The 16091-nt window shown below is 40.8% G+C and overlaps 1 protein-coding gene across 1 annotated transcript; it reads left to right on the top strand.

The window, feature by feature from the left end:
• Positions 1 to 8804: 8804 nt before the first annotated feature.
• Positions 8805 to 15559, top strand: pnpla4 (patatin-like phospholipase domain containing 4). Its single transcript, XM_088290929.1, has 7 exons — positions 8805 to 8845; positions 9074 to 9255; positions 10187 to 10281; positions 10371 to 10506; positions 11980 to 12045; positions 12133 to 12288; positions 14620 to 15559. The coding sequence occupies exons 2-7, from the start codon at positions 9076 to 9078 to the stop codon at positions 14749 to 14751; spliced, it is 765 nt and encodes a 254-aa protein (XP_088147055.1). The 5' UTR covers positions 8805 to 8845; positions 9074 to 9075; the 3' UTR covers positions 14752 to 15559.
• Positions 15560 to 16091: the final 532 nt, after the last annotated feature.

Below are 16091 nucleotides of genomic sequence, written 5' to 3'. Positions count from 1 at the left end.
AGTATTTCAGTTTCCCACTGCTGCAAAAGATCATTTGTACAACTTTCCATTTTAATTTATTGTGATCATCTCAAAATAAAATTGCTCACGTTCTGTCACGGGCATTTTTGCCGTCAATGGAATTAATCGCTAATGTAAAAAAAAAAAAGTAGTAATGGCTGATGAAGAAGAGATGGTGTTGGAAAAGTGTCAATGAACGTTTCGTGAACACTTTCATGAAAACAAACGGGGTTCCTGAACCACTAACTTCGAGGCTTGTGACCTTGAAACGGTTTCTGTACGGTAATAAGTCTTCAGTAATAGTTGTAGAAGGAGGGGGAAGGGGGGGGTCAACATTCAAAATGGCGGCTTGCCTCACTCCTGATGTTTTAAATGCGTCAACGGACAACAAATAGGCACTCTGGGCAGCCTTGATTTGTGTGCCTGATTTGATTGCACGCCAGAGTGTGTGCAAGCAGCGTAAATGACGAGGATTCACACTTTAGCAAAGCAGTTCGCCCCAAACCCCGCTTTTGCCTTTACACTTTACACTACATGACAGCTCCTTTCTCCTAATGGAGCCCTCGGAGAGTAGAAACCCCTCAAAAAGAAGGTTTGGCCTTGGAGGCAGTGTTATTACTTGCTGAGTCATGAATAATGGAGCAGGTTGCTGTATAATCCCCATGCAATGAGTAGCTCCATCATCTTGGAAGAAAAGGATAAAAACAGAACACATCTGGGTTTTTACATCATGTCTTTAAATAGACATTGTCCAGTCGGTGTAACAACAACAACAAAAAAATTGTACAAGCAATGCTCACAAGCTTTAAAAGTAACAGCACATTACATTACTGATACATGCTGCTACCTTTCACAAATAGGGCACAGGTTCACTTTACGGTCAGTTCCCATCTTTTTTTTTTTTTCCAAGCCTAAATTTTCAAAGAAAATGGCTGGTTTGTATCAGGTTGGACATGTGATGTAAAAAAAATCCATCTATTATCTGTGCCGCTTCTCCTCACGCGGGTCGTGGGGTGCTGGAGCCTATCCCAGCTGTCTTTGGGCAGCAAGCGGGGGACACCCTGAACTGGTTGCCAGCCAATCGCAGGGCACACATAGACAAACTGTTCACACTAACAATTTAGAGTGTTTAATTAACCTACCATGCATGTCTTTGGAATGTGAGAGGAAATCGACATGGCTGGAGAAAACCCACACAGGCACGGGGAGAACATGCAAACTCCAGACTGGAAGGCCAAAGCCGGAATTGAACCCTGCACTTCTGAACTGTGAGGCCATCGTGCTAACCAGTCATCCGCCATGCTGACCAGTAATAAAATAAAAAAATTAAAATTAAAAACTTTTTTAAAAAAAAGAAGAAAATCCAAAGAAATCATGCCAGTGATACCCTCAAGGCATCATCCATTTACATTTTTTGTGTGCTTTTTCAGTCTGATGCCAAGATGCCACAAGATTCTAGGAAACTAATAATTGGCTTCAAGGATGTTGAACAGATAAATCTCAACTGAGAGACTAACATCTTTGCATGTTGGGGATAAGTTCAGTTTAGCTAAGGTTGTTAAGGAGAGTCTTTGCCGCCTGTTTGTGTATTTGTTCTGATGAGTGTCTATTAAAAAGCTCGAACCATAAGCCATTTATTTTTGAAGGGTAATGTTGTAAGATCAATTTGAAATTATGTGGAACTGTTTGGGGGAATCATCATTTATGGTGAATATACAATACTCTACACTATTAATGTAGGCAATTCTAAACATTTTTAGGGGAAGTCGTTCATTGCTTGCAGTTTTTTTTCTATTTGTGTCAAGGCTCAATTCATATACTCGCAAATAGCGGGCTTTACTTTACAGTGAAACTTCAGCAAACCTACCATAGAAGGGTACCAGGGATGGAATGGTAAACAGGTAAAATGGGAGCATCGCACTCCAATTGACAGGAGAACACAGGCAATGCCTCTCGACACGGCTCAGTGGCGGAAGGTTGTGAGTTCGATCGTCAAACCTTGTGAAATATGCTTGAGCAAGATACGGAACCCCCAGTTGCTCCTGATGCTGCATCATCACTAGATAAATGATGAATCAGTGTTAAAGGTGATTTGAGTACCTACGGTAGTGAAAGCCCATTTAAAGCCTTTCAGGACAAGTTGACAACAGTTTCACAAAAGTAAGAAAAACATTTTATATTGCCATCTGAATCTAAATCCAACCAGAATCTCAGAACGGAAGTGTTTGACCTCAGAGGTTTCACTGTGTGATAGGCCACTAAAGAAAGTGGTCTGGGATTGCTGTAACAATGGCAAAGAGGCAATTATCCATATTGATGCTTTAGTCCCAACGTTAGTGCTGACAAAACAGGAGAGGCGGTCCGTGTTTGTCCATCAGTACTGTAAGCCAATAAGGTAGGTGAACTAGAGGTCACTCTAGAAAGGTCACCCGGAGAAGAGCATCTTATTTTGAAGCTGTCGTGTTAAGCAAAGCTGTTATGTATGCATTTTGTTGTTTTAGTGAGTTAGAGAGGTATGCAGCAATAGTTGCAAAAAAGCTTTTGCCTCCCTCCCCCCACAGCAGCCAGACAACTGCTCCTGCACCATCATCCGTCCTGACACCTATGTCCACGCAGCGTGAACGCATTTGGCTACAAGTTGGGAAGATTTTTAAACAAACACGGGCCCTTTAATGTGAAAAGAAAAAAATCAAGAGCATACCATCGATGGATATCAGTAACATCTCTTCAGGTAAGTGATTGTATTACACCGGTTGATGGGAATAAAGCACGTCTATTATAGAGCAGGATTGTGTCGGAGTGCTACTGAATATCAAGCAGGTGAGTGCACAGCAGAAGCAGCAGGGGCAGGAGTGCAGACCAGCTGCGACTCTGTATGACAACAAACGGTACTGCATCACTCTCACCTCCATTTGGAAAGCCATTTGAGCATTTATTCAATTTTCCTTTCAGTATATGTATCTGGAGGTATTTGTAGTTACATATGCACTTTGCTCTCACCGGTGAAACAGTTCACTGCACAACTGTTTTAATGGTAACATTTTTTACAGTACTAGTGCCCCAGTCATTCTAATGGAGAGCTGAATTGTAGGCTACAAGCAGGCCGACGGTGGCACGTGTAATGAGGAAAAGTTAAAATAGTCGTTCAACTCACGTCAAGTTTGGGTGTAAGAAAATTGTCCTTCTATGGTTGAGCACTTGAGGAATCATCATTTCCTGAGACAGGCAATGCTCATCTCCAAATGCTATAGTTCCGGTGTCAGGCTCGATCGCCGGTGGGCGGACCCAAAATGCGAGGAAGCAGGAATAAGGGTAACTTAAAGGGAATTTATTTACAAAACAAAACCAAAAGGCAAACAAGGTACTAGGACAAACAAACGTGGCAGGGTGCAAAAGAACAAAGTCGAACTAAACGTGACTAAACAGAACAAAAACCGAGGAACAAAGACAGTGACAAAAACTAGGGACAAGAGCGGGAGCGGGAGCGGGAGCGGGAGCGGGAGCGGGAGCGGGAGCGGGAGCGGGGAGCGGTCGTGACAGTCCAAATGGAGCAATGTTCCGACGCCGAGCTGTCGGGATGAGGTGTTCAAATAGTCCAGTCATTTAGTGAGCAGATGGGGATCAGGTGTGTGACGATAACGGGGAACAGGTGCGTGACTGGTGAGGAACGAGTGCTGAGGGGAAACGCCCCACTCAGCTGACAAAACAAACACACATGGCATGGGAAAAGGAACGTGACAAAAACAATAACAAAAACACCTGACATGACCGACACGGGTCATGACATCCCGTCACTTGATAAGCTAATTGCAAATTGCCAAGACACTTTATATCAACAGGATGGTGCTACACCTCCTTAATCTAAGGATATTGACACTTATTGGACATTTGTTAAGTGCGGTGAAATCACGGTTCAAATCTGTCAGCTTGAATACGTTTTCAGAACTTTGATTTGTCAACATGAAGCCGTAATGTGAAAATAGACTTGACTTGAGTGTTGTCAACAACCCTGACAAATTTGATTGATTGAATTAAAAAGAATGCCTGGTATATTTCATGAGACTTCAAATATATATTTGAGCTCTCAAACTGAATGGGCCACTCAACTGGCAACTGGCAATCAAACGCCACTGACAACCTGGATGCTACTGCATGGAGCAGCATTCTTTTATCTGTACATAACTACAGGGCAAAAATATACCTGATTAAAGCCCAGTGTTTGGAACATATCTCACCTGATCGTCATGGAACTTTTCCACGCTGTGACAATAGGGCACTCTAAAATGGCCATGCCAGCCCAAAGACTCAGTCCAAACGCTGGCTGTCACATCAGACCCCCCCCCACCTCATAATATTATCTAATCTTAATCTATAAATCCATTACTTCAATGCACAGAGTCTTTAAATATTGTTCCCCTAGGATATGTAGTTACTTCAATATTCATTTTTCAAATGACAAAGACATTTTTGGGACGCACTGTATTCTGTGCTAATCGTTCCTGCATTTTGTGCATATTGTAATCCTGTTCACCTATTTATCCATAAACTATCTGTTTCTTTCGTGACACGATGAAAATGAGGGCTGTGGAAAAGATCATTAAAATAACAAATTATTTGCAGTGTACCGTGAAGTAATAACTGTTGAAGAATGCACACAGTCTTCCAAAAAAGGGTATGGTATGATACTTTAGCATCTATTATGCTTTCACTAAATTGAATGAAATCTATGTGACATGCTGCGGTAAATGACCTTGAACTAAATGAACAGATTTCCCAGAGGCATTTGAGAAAACAAGCATACATAAACGGTGAGTGTGGCAGTGGTAAGTGATGCGTTCACTGCACAGCATCAACATTTCAATGAGCTCTCGAAGCCATGCCACGCTTTACTGTACTGTATTTGCACTTTGACTTTAAGACCACTCTTAATGAACGCTGCAGCTAATTATTCATGCCTCCCAGCTCAGCATTTCCGGGTCGGCTGTGATCAATGGAATTAGCAGGAGAACAACTTTCTCTGACCAGGGGCCCAAACAAGACGCTGGAGTGGTTCACATGCCCACGGATGTGTCTGGTGTTATTGATCATTCCTTACATGCTGCACTCTGCAGGGACCGGCTCCATGCTCCCACACTGTGATTGAACACTACAACCGAAAACAGAGAGTGCCGAGGGACGTCTGTTTATAACCCTGTCCTATGGTGAACAAATTAGCAACGGACATGATGTTTGTCTCTTTCGGGACTTTGGTGTGCAGCGCGCTGGAAACATCAGTACATCAGCAAGCTTTGGAGAAGCCTGATAACGATCCTGATCATTTGAATCAGGTGTGTTGGAGGAGGGAAACATCTCAAGCATGCAGGATAGGGACCCTTGAGGACTGGAGTTGGGAAGCTTATGTGCTGTCTTATCCGACATAAAAGACTAATACCAGAAGCTTTTGCTGGAAAAGAGTGTCGGCTTTTGTCACTACATAGTGATTCATTGAGCTGTGCATTAAGTGCCATTCAAAATATCCGTCCAGGATGGCGTGAGCTTTTCGCCCAGTCAGCTGGGATGGACTCCAACTTCCAGCGAGCTAAAGCAGGATAAGCAGTATAGAAAATTATGCGAAGTGTAGTGTGAATAAATGGATGGACGGAATGTATGCTAATCCAAAATCTGACAACTTAATCTGATAAAAATAAATAATCCTGTCACGTTTGACTAAAACTGTGACCTGTTTAATGCAAAACAGAACAAATGCCCTCTGCTCTGACCTTTGGTCTTTACTAGCCCAGCAATTATTGCTGAGGATTCCTTAGTAATCTACACGATTCATGCGTTGGTATTGTACAATCTGGACGTTATGGCCTTTATTTTCTTGCTTCAAACAAGTCTTGCGAGTATAAACATGTGCTCAGGCGGGCTGGACTGCGTTTTGGTATTTTCGCAGACGCACAGAGCTTGACTGGGCATTTTCCACCATTGTGAGCATAAACTCAGCCCGCCAATTGAAGCAGATCCTCTCATTCCCTTTAAAATAGCGGCATGAGAGCTGCAGTCCTCGACTTGGTGGACTATAAGCGACCTCAAAGTCTTAACTGAAATCAACTAATATGTATGCTAAGGGTGCTGTCGATAAGAAGATGCTGAGCCAGGAGGAAACATCACAGCGACACAATGGCAAAGATCAAATCACCTCTCTAATCGCATGCGCCAAAGAAGTCTAATCAAAGAATCCCCGTTTGAGTGACCGTAAGGGGCACGCAACAAAAACTTGAGCTTTTGAAAAACACCTAGATCTCTCCCTGTTGAACAGGCCAAGGTCAGTTTATCAGTTTGTGGATGCAAAAATCTTATATGGTCCAATACAAGGCCATGTTCAGGCCGAATCTAACACAGACGAAAATCAAGATACACCAGTTTTTACGCATGAGCACAGCTATGCCATCTACAAATAGACGGCATATAGAGCCCTGTGTGAGAAATCAAGACTGATTTTACCACGGGCAGCCTACCTTGTGCCAGTAATTGCTCACTTAGCTCCTTGTTTTGACATTCTTTTTCTTGGATTTGCAGGAAGAGCCTTCGGGGTGTACTTTATTAGAAATACAGTAAGTCAAGACGAGATATTACTGGGCTATGGAGGCAAAAACAAATCAAGCAGTCTTTTTTTCCCTCCTAGTTCAAAGACTGTTTTTTTTTTTTTACTCATTTTTAGAACAAAATATAAATATTTCATCAACGTAAAAGCCCACAGAGTGAGTCCACCAGCTCCAGTGTTTGATAACAAGCAATTATTCTTGACGACTTTTTTTTTAAATATTGGAGAAGAATCTTTCCCAGTTGAATAAAAAGCCTGAAGTTCAGCCGCTTCAACAATGATCTTTTCAAATGTTAAAACAACAATCCGCAATAAAATGATTAAAATTGAACCTTCTAAATCATTTGAATGGTGCACTGGAGTAAGACAGATAATTGCGTTTCTTTCATTGCCATGGTGACCGCAAAAATATTGTAAAGACTCACTGACACTAAGTCAATATGAGTGATCAAAGAATGAAGCGCCCTAAGGCTGGATTGACACCACACGGTTCAAGTGACACAATTCCATATTTTTGCTCTCAAGTGGCATCATTTGGAAAAGGTCGCATGGAATCGCCCGTCTTTATGTCGGATATCTATCAATGCAACCGTAGCGTAAATAAGCAGACTGCATAAATACACTGGTCGATGTAATGTACAATATTTGCTCAAAAAATACAGTGGTGCCTTAAAAGTGGGTGGTGTCTGATATTATGATTTACTTATCTGTCTCATTTCCATTTCCGTGTTGCATCTTTCGATTTTCAAAAGCCACGTGTTCTTTCAGCGGCGTTATATTTTCAGACTGTATGACCTTGTGATTACTTTCAAAGCTTGTGCTTGTAAGTAAGCAAGGTTTTCCCACACAAACGGAGCTCCTAAGCAGCAAGTGGTTTTGGTTTGAACGATGTCCCCTGTATTACTTTTTGTCACCCCAAACTTAATTAGAAACCTGCTTTGGATAATTGGTCTGATATCTGAAATTGGACTTCTTCATTTCTTTTATCCATGAATTTCATGGACATCTTCAGCGAGGGTGTCACCCCCGCTCCCTTGCCTTTTCTTCCAGTGAATAACCATTCCTCTCTTTATCTCGTGGGTAATTAAATCACAGTCTGGAGCCACAGCAGCAGTTTGACCTCTGTTAAACTGTTCAGACGACTTCAGAAGCTAGATTTATCATTTTCCGACGATTCCCAAAAATAATTCATTTTTTTGTGATACAAATTAGCTGGTTATGACAATCGGAGTGAAGTTTTTCATGAGTTTTGCCTTGCAAACTTTAACGAGTTGAATTTTGTGGTAGATGCTTAAATATTGTTAATTTAAAAAAAAAACGGGAAAAAAAAACACTTATGCGTGCAGTTAATGCCTGGTACAAGTAAGCAGGACGATGTTGCTATTGCGTTGGCTGAAGTCAGAGATCAGTTCAGCAAAGGCACCCTCTCTCTCTACATGTTAGAAAGCACTAATGAGAAAATGCACAAACAACAAATACTCCAAGTGAAGAAACACATCGAGGTGGGTTGGATTGAATTTATATTTTTCCACTTTTTTTGTTTCTTTGGCACTGCACATGCACACACATCATACAGCAGATGTGATGTGCAGTGAACAATCCTTAAAGAGACAACATTGAAAAATATTTGTAGGCGCTTAGCCAGCATGTTGTCGCGTAACATTTTTCTATCCTTGTTATTTTGTTTGCTTTTTTTTTCTCCCATTTACATTCATTTCTTCCGTGACAGATCTTGACTGATTGATCTATTTGTTTATGTATTTTATGGATTATTAACAAGAGCCACTGATGGTGTGGTGGTACATGCGCCCGATTTGTGTGGGGGCAGCGTGGGGTCGGTTCCCACTCTGTGACGGTGTCTATGTCTACCCTGTGACTGTGTGTAAAAATACTTTTGATCCATAAAGGAAATCATAATTCACTTTCAGACTTTTGCTATAGTACAAGGCGACTTTCACTCCTCCCAGTGATTTTCTTTTAAGATTACCATAGTACTGCATTTATTTATTCATTCATTCATACCTTCATTCATTTATTTAGGGTGGCACGGTACAGAATCCGGGCTCTCTTAATTGCACTCTAAATTTTCCCTAGCTGTGTGCGAGAATGTTTTTTCTTTCTTTTTTCTTTATTTCTTTCTTTCTTTTCTTCTCTTTTTTTCCAATTGGCGACAAAATGTTTATTTTGAAAATATTAGCCCGGAACTAAAACTGTTTCCTGCTGCATTTTTGCACTCAACAGTCTCAGTGACAGTCTCTCGTACGTATGCATTCATTCTCTGAATATATTGAATTTTAATTTTTGCCCCGTGGAACAAATCGAGTTTTCACATTTGGGGTACTAAAGTAACTTCTTGTGGGTTTAGCTAAACGTTCGAACTCATTAGGCTTTAATTCTTATTACGCTTGGACATAATCAATCAGTGCAGTTAGTCACCATCGAAAAGTGGTCGAAACTCTGATATAATCATATTATGTATTCGTTCAGGAATGCCTGTAGTGAATCTGTCCTTCGCTGCGTGCGGTTTTTTGGGCATCTACCACCTGGGAGCTGTGGGGGCTCTTCTCCGTCATGGGGACAAGCTGCTTGCCTCGCTCAAGTCCTGTGCGGGGTCCTCAGCTGGGGCCCTTGTTGCTGCCGTCATGCTTACGGCTCCTGATAAAGTCAAGGTAGACGGTTTTCTCATAAGACCTTTTCAGAATGTTTGTTCTGAGTAGGTGCCAGAGTACTTCCGGGTGGCAGAGAAGAGAATGACGTGAATTTAAAAACCATCATAAAAAGTGGAAGCTGTTGTGTTTGAGGTTGTGCAGTATTGCCTGAATTTTTTTTTCAATGAATGTAAAATGTAATTAAATGAATCCTGCAGAACATGCGGGTCGAAAAAATTCTAAAGGAATTGAGTCTAGTTGGGGTTAATTACAATCTCCCTCCTTATTCTTGTCAGAGGGCACACTGGATGATGGCAATTAATTGTAGTTCCAGCCATAGAAAAAAAATAATCCTCTCGCTCTTGTTTGCATTTTTGCACAATTTGGCCAAACTTGAACAAACATCTCACTTATGCAGCGGTGGTGTTTGCAAATTGTCATGGACCTGTTTGTGTATAGTCAAACAATTTCCCACTTTTTTTCCACTTTGTTATTGCCGCACTGTCTACTGTCTTGAGTGTTTCAAACAGACTAAAGCTATTCCACATTGCAAAGTGTTCCACACAACTGCAGGTATTAACAGCCTCCCAGTCAGTTATGTCAACCAGTAGGCAATAAAGTCTGGCTTTCAAAATAAAACCAGTCGGTATAAAATATTGTTGGACAACAACAAAACCATGTGATTATCAACTAGTCATTGTATGCTTTGAATGTCACTGTGGAGTCGTCAAGTCGAGTAATCTGTTGAATGATCACAAATGTCTCATGCAGTTGAGCTTAAAGGTTAAGTCACTCAATGTTTCTTGTCAACTGTCACAATTTTCATCTACTGAAATGAGATCTGAAATTGTATTTTGCAAGCTCATCTTTAAATTTTACCACTGAGCATTTCCGGGTGCTTTATTATTTAATGTTTTCTTTACATATTGCTGCTCTGTTGTTTCTCTTCCAGCACTGCAAAGAATTTACATACACTTTTGCTGAAAACGTGAGACAACAGAGATTTGGAGCACTCACACCTGGATATAATCTCATGTCCAAGCTTCGGTAACCTCACAACAGACGTAGGATAGAAGCAACTGAAGCAGGGGAAATACAAAACAAAACACCTGAGTCAAGGATCTGCTACTTTGCAGGGAAGGGATTGAGGAGATGCTGCCTGTTGATGCGCACATTCTGGCATCTGACCGCCTCCATGTCTCATTGACACACTCCAGAAGTGGCAAGAACCTCATTGTGTCCAAGTTTAACTCTAGAGAGGAGCTCATACAGGTGAACACCCACAAACACACACCCATTTAATTTCCTTATCTATGAACATGTCAAGTGTGGCTAGTATCAAGACTCTGGAAAGGACACATTTTAATGACTACGCTCAAAACAATGCTTCCTCTCAGGTAGCCTCAACAGCACCCATTTGAACCATGTTAACCTTTTTCATGTGACAATGTTGGGTCTTACTGTATCAGTCGATGCACGTGCAAATAAATTCTGGTTTCCATTCTTACATGTCAATACTTTTTGGTAACAATTGTAAAGTGTTCCTGTAATAACTTATCATTTATCAGAGTTTCCATAAAGTCAACCCACGACTCTGTTCCCGTACTGTATGTGTTGTATCAGGCTGTTCACCTGAACAGGTATATCTTTATTATCCATATCAGGGAGGATAATCAGGTAATCACTCCTAGCACGCCACAGGACAATCGGTCAGGATAATCTTTTAGAGACAGTTGACGATTGAGCCTCTACTGATTGACTAGTCAAATTCATTTTTCTAAACTTCCATACACATGTCATCATCCCTCAATGCATTTTCTGAACCGCTTATCCTGTTGGAAACATAATAAAGCAATCCCATGCTATATGGACGGAAAAAAATGTTTTAGAATTGCATATATTAATTGTTTAAACTATTGATATACCACAAACTATCGTCTGAAAATTGTTCAGTATGACCTCTTACATTACACTTAAAAGTAAATGTCGAAGAGGGGGAAAAAAAAACATGTCAGACGTTTCATAACTTCCACTAACAATGCAGACTAAATTTAGCTCCACCCCATCATAATAAGTTCGTCTCTCACTCAAAATGTCACTTCAACATACTGCCTTGATGCCAGTGTACTGCTTTTCTATTAGACCAACATTTGGCACAATAATGTGGAATCTCAGAGCATATCAAATAGAATAGGTTCCACAGGAAAATTGAAAATAGTTACATTTGTGAAACATGAACCTCGAATATGGAGGAGATTACTGTTTTGCTACGGTGTGAATGTAATGGTATGCTGGTTGCAAACATGAGCACAGATGCTGCTTTTTTTGTTGTTACCCATTTGTCACCGCTGTTAGCTGCCGAGCAGCACTACTGTGGGCTTCCCAGTAGCACATAACGTAAAGCAAAAGCACAAATGCAAAAATTACAGTGATTACTACGAACCTTGCATGCACAAAGTGTGCACCCAGGGCCATCAGAATTTTTAATTAACTAATTATCCTTATTTTAGTCCAAAATATAACCACGATCACTGCCTTCAGTCCAACTAAAACACAAAAAATAAGCACATACAAGAACAATAAAACAAATCTCAGCTTGCTAGACATTGAATGTCATCAAAAACACGATGACCCAGTTAACTAAAATTCGGACACGATATTATTGACACCATTTCAAGCAATTATTTGTCTTAGACCCTGACCCACGCAAATGGATTTGTATTACTTTTTGGTTTCTCCCTTAAGGCACTCCTAGCCAGCAGCTTTGTGCCAGTCTATGCTGGGCTCCAGCCGGTGAAGTTCCAAGGAGAGGTACTTGGCCTTGTCACAGCTAAAACATGTGATTTATTTGTTATTTTCCCCTAAAGCTGTTTCTATACCATTCGTGTTTGTCAGCAGAAATGGATTGATGGAGGCTTCACTGACAGTCTACCAATCCTGCCCGTGGGCCGAACCATCACCGTGTCTCCGTTCGCAGGGCAGCAGGACGTGAGTCCGTTGCACAAGGGCCATGCGTTCAAGACACAACTCAGGCTGGCCAACATGAACATGATGGTATGTATGACAATTTTTGTTATTTTTGGTATGCGTGTTTCCGCCGTAAAAAAAAATACATAAAACAATGAACAAAATAGAAGTGTTTTAATGTCCCCTGGAATAGTCATGAAACTATCCAAAACAGCCAAAACAATGATATATTTTGTTGGTTTGGTAATGAAATTGAGGAACAAACTTTTCGCATAAAAAGCACACAGCTGCAACATTGTCCAGTGCGGTGTTCAATTTTTAGGCTCTCAAGTGCTGTTGACTCCATTGTCAAAGTTGAACAAAGAATGACACCTTGAGATCTCAAGTAGTGTTACCAACACAAAATTTGAATGTGATCTAAATTTGAGAGGAGGTGGCAAACACAGGCAGGCCTCAGGGTGTTTCAAGACATGTCAAAGTTTGCTTGTCTACAATGAAGCCTGGAAGCAATTCTGTGTGGCATTTATAGCTCACTGCAGTCTTATAGTGGATGTTCGCTATAGATCGTCATTGCTTTTCCTAGTTTGTCATGAAATGTTTTAGTAGTTTTAAATGGTAACCAACCTGGATGTTACCGGTATTTAGTTGCAGGTGAGATGCAAGACAAAACAATTATTTTCACCCCCCAGTCTGTTTCGCATTTTAGTTTGGGTTTGTATCGAAAACCTTGGCCTCTTTCACATTAAATTTGATCTTTAAATGATTTGGACCCAGTCAGTTGCCTCTGAAGTAGGATGCACACATGCTGATAATTGGGCCAAATATTCTCTTCCTTGCAATCTTAGTCAGCAAAGATGTGATTGTCAAATTTCTCTCAAATGTTATCTTGACCCTGTGGTGTCGAGTATATTAAGAGCTATTTTGTTCTTCCAAAGCTGATAGGCCAACAATTGTGCATTTTAAACCTCTTCAGTATTTTCGAGCACAAATCCTTACAGTATTTGTGTGGTCAGCAGTCACCAAATTTGGAGAAGCTGCATGCTCTGTGATTGTGACTTGAAAAGGAATAATAGCAAATTCGGAAGCGGCGTGAGTCTATGACCAGAGTGCTTATAGAACGTACTTCACAGTCATTCGTGCAATAAAAATGAAGGGGAAAATAAGGAAACGAGTTGCTGCAGTGTATTTCAATCAATCAATCAAATGTAATTTATAAAGCGCTTTTCATACATAAAACTCCAACGCAAGGTGCTGTGCAGTAATAACTTCCAACAAAAAAAGAATATCCATAAGCAAAACACACACATGCACACCACTTGATAAACTGTTTAAAAAGACATCGCAGCCACAGAAATTCCATATGAGGAAAGCGTACCAATGGGAGCTCATCCTCGCTGAGAGAAATGACAACCCGCAGCCACAGGGGGCGCCACCACCACTGAGATGACAGCTCAGATTGATCACAGTAGACTCTGATCGTGGTGCAGAGTCCCCCGGGCCTAAGGAGCCTCCAGGAGGACGTCCCCCGCGAGATGGCCAGCCACACCTCACAGTGCGGAGGGCCCCCTCGAGGAAAGACTGGAGCTAATTTATTAATTGATTAAAATGCCAGCATCTTCTGTTTATTCTTCGACAGACATTTTGTTTTGGTCATCGCGCGTACACCGCACACTAAGGCTGTGTGATATGGGTAAAATGTTGATATGTCGAGATTTTTTTGCCAGATCTGGATGACAATGCTATTATGGTTTTAGTGAAAAGTGAAAACAAATAATTTTTCGAAGAAATTATCAATCCCAATTTTTTTCAATTTCAAAATGAGAACTTACTGACAGCCCTCAGCTCATCAAGATTAACAGTCAGCAATAAATAAAGATAATAAAATTCACTTTGTACTACAACTGTGCTTTACTGATAAATAATTGTATGCTACAACACAAGCGTTTGTTGTGTTTGCGTGTGCGTGTGTGTCAATTGCATGAATGTTTGTGTTATTCTGTACCAATTTGTCCATGCATGACCTCAGTGAGGATTAGCAGTTCAGTAAATGCTTTTTCTGCGGCTGTAGCACAAGTTATTGATCTTGAAAGAAAATGATTAAATGTTTTCACATACCCGCTGCGGTGTGCTCATGTACCCCAAGGGGTACACGCACCCTTGGCTGGGAAACATGTTTTAGTGGGCAGTGGCTGTGCAGCACAATGTGCAGCATCACTGTGACCAACTCTCAATTTCCTGGATGCCCTCACAATCCATGATGCATGTGTGTGGATCGCATCTGTGTATAATTAATAGAACAAAAATATGCTCCCTCGGGGATCAACATAATGTCACACGTTTACTAAAAATCAAGTATAAAAAAAAAACCTAGAGGTTGACGCATTGTTTTCAATGTGGGTTATGTTATGGTCTCCACAGTTCTCCATGGAAAACATCAAAAGACTGAACCAAGCTTTATTCCCGCCACCTACCAACAGAATGCAGTCCCTCTGTCAGGAGGGTTTTGATGACGCCTTGAGGTTCCTGAAGACGGAGGATTGGATGAGCTAGAAAGCCGCTGGGTGTCAAAACAAATAGTGGGAATTTCACTTAAAGGAGCTGTGTGGGTTCTGGACCATTAAGAGGTTCTCAATTGGTTACAAATTAGGCATTGATCTTTGAAACCAGTGGGGATTCATTCTCAGAATTATTTGCCTCATCTGAGCAAGAAACCCCTCAGTGCTCTTGATTTAGTGGAGTCAACATTTCTTTTTGTTAATTTGCAATGATGTTTCGAATACTTGGTTTTCCCCGTTACGTAATCTTACCTGCTGCTTTTGAGAATGAGACTTAATTTTGACTTCCCTTAAATTTGTATTTTACATCGGAGACCAACTATACCCCAGCTCACATGTAATAGTTCATTCCGTTGTGCTGCACAATTCATGAAGCAGCTAAAGGAATTCCCAAACAGGCCCTCATGAGAAGCTGACTTTGCAATGCAGTACTCACTCTTGGGAAAGCATTGTTAGAATGCTTTTATCGTTATATATCTTATACCTTGGCAGTTAGTTTGTCACACCCAAAAGATGTTTATTCCAAAAATGAAGATAAACTGTTCAGTGGATATTTGAACATAAAAGGTGGCACAGCGCCTACATTCTTTATCCTCTGTGAAGAATGACGACGATATAACTGTAATTTACTGCGGAGCTGAAAGGTCTCCATATATTCGTCTGTTTTGCACAGCCCACAAGAGGCGCAGCATTAGCACGTTCAAAGTAGAATTTTCTTTTTTTTTTTTTTTTAATGGAGAAAGATTTGAGATACAAATGTTTTGTGATGCGAAGATGGTGATGGATTAAACTTGTATGTCAAGGCCCTTGTGTATTTAATTTGTCACTGCGAAAAAGAAACATTTCAACCCCATCACACTCGGCAGTGTTCCAAATATGTTTGTTCTTGGCACAAGTGTACAATTATTTTTTGTTTTATTTAGTTTTTGGTGTGTTCTCATGTTAAAATGACTGAACTCTTGAATTTGGCTCTTAAATGTGTACTTTTTCCACTCGATGGTAACGTCAACAACATTGCACTAAGATAAATGGATATTGATCATCAGGACACCGACACTTAATGATCTGCAGTTTGTCTGGTGGTTTGGCAGGCTACTTATCGAGCTTATTGTCCCTTAGGTATCCCTGCTGGAGCCCACTCATCTCATGTTATTGTGATAGATCCTCTTAAATGCCTTCCCTCACTCTTTGAGCTTCCTTCAGTTTTTAATTAATTCGGTGTTCATTTTGGACATTTCAAAAAGAGCCGAGACTAACATAGCTTCCTCAACAAACAGAACATTATATGAAAAATAAAATGTTGATCCATGTCTTGTGTCTTTTGAGGACAAAAGA

Source organism: Idiotropiscis lumnitzeri, chromosome 3 (assembly GCF_059441095.1).
Source record: "Idiotropiscis lumnitzeri isolate Australia: NSW breed Sydney's pygmy pipehorse chromosome 3, RoL_Ilum_1.0, whole genome shotgun sequence".
Classification (NCBI taxonomy): Eukaryota; Metazoa; Chordata; class Actinopteri; order Syngnathiformes; family Syngnathidae; genus Idiotropiscis; species Idiotropiscis lumnitzeri.
This window is presented reverse-complemented; position numbering and strand designations above follow the sequence as displayed.

What these genes read in the sequence shown, in the direction of transcription:
- pnpla4 (XM_088290929.1), top strand. Translation starts at nt 9,076, where the DNA reads ATGCCTGTAGTGAATCTGTCCTTCGCTGCGTGCGGTTTTTTGGGCATC. An exon ending in CGGTGAAGTTCCAAGGAGAG is followed by an intron (nt 12,046 to 12,132) that starts GTACTTGGCCTT and finishes GTTTGTCAGCAG; the next exon opens with AAATGGATTGATGGAGGCTT. An exon ending in TGGCCAACATGAACATGATG is followed by an intron (nt 12,289 to 14,619) that starts GTATGTATGACA and finishes TGGTCTCCACAG; the next exon opens with TTCTCCATGGAAAACATCAA.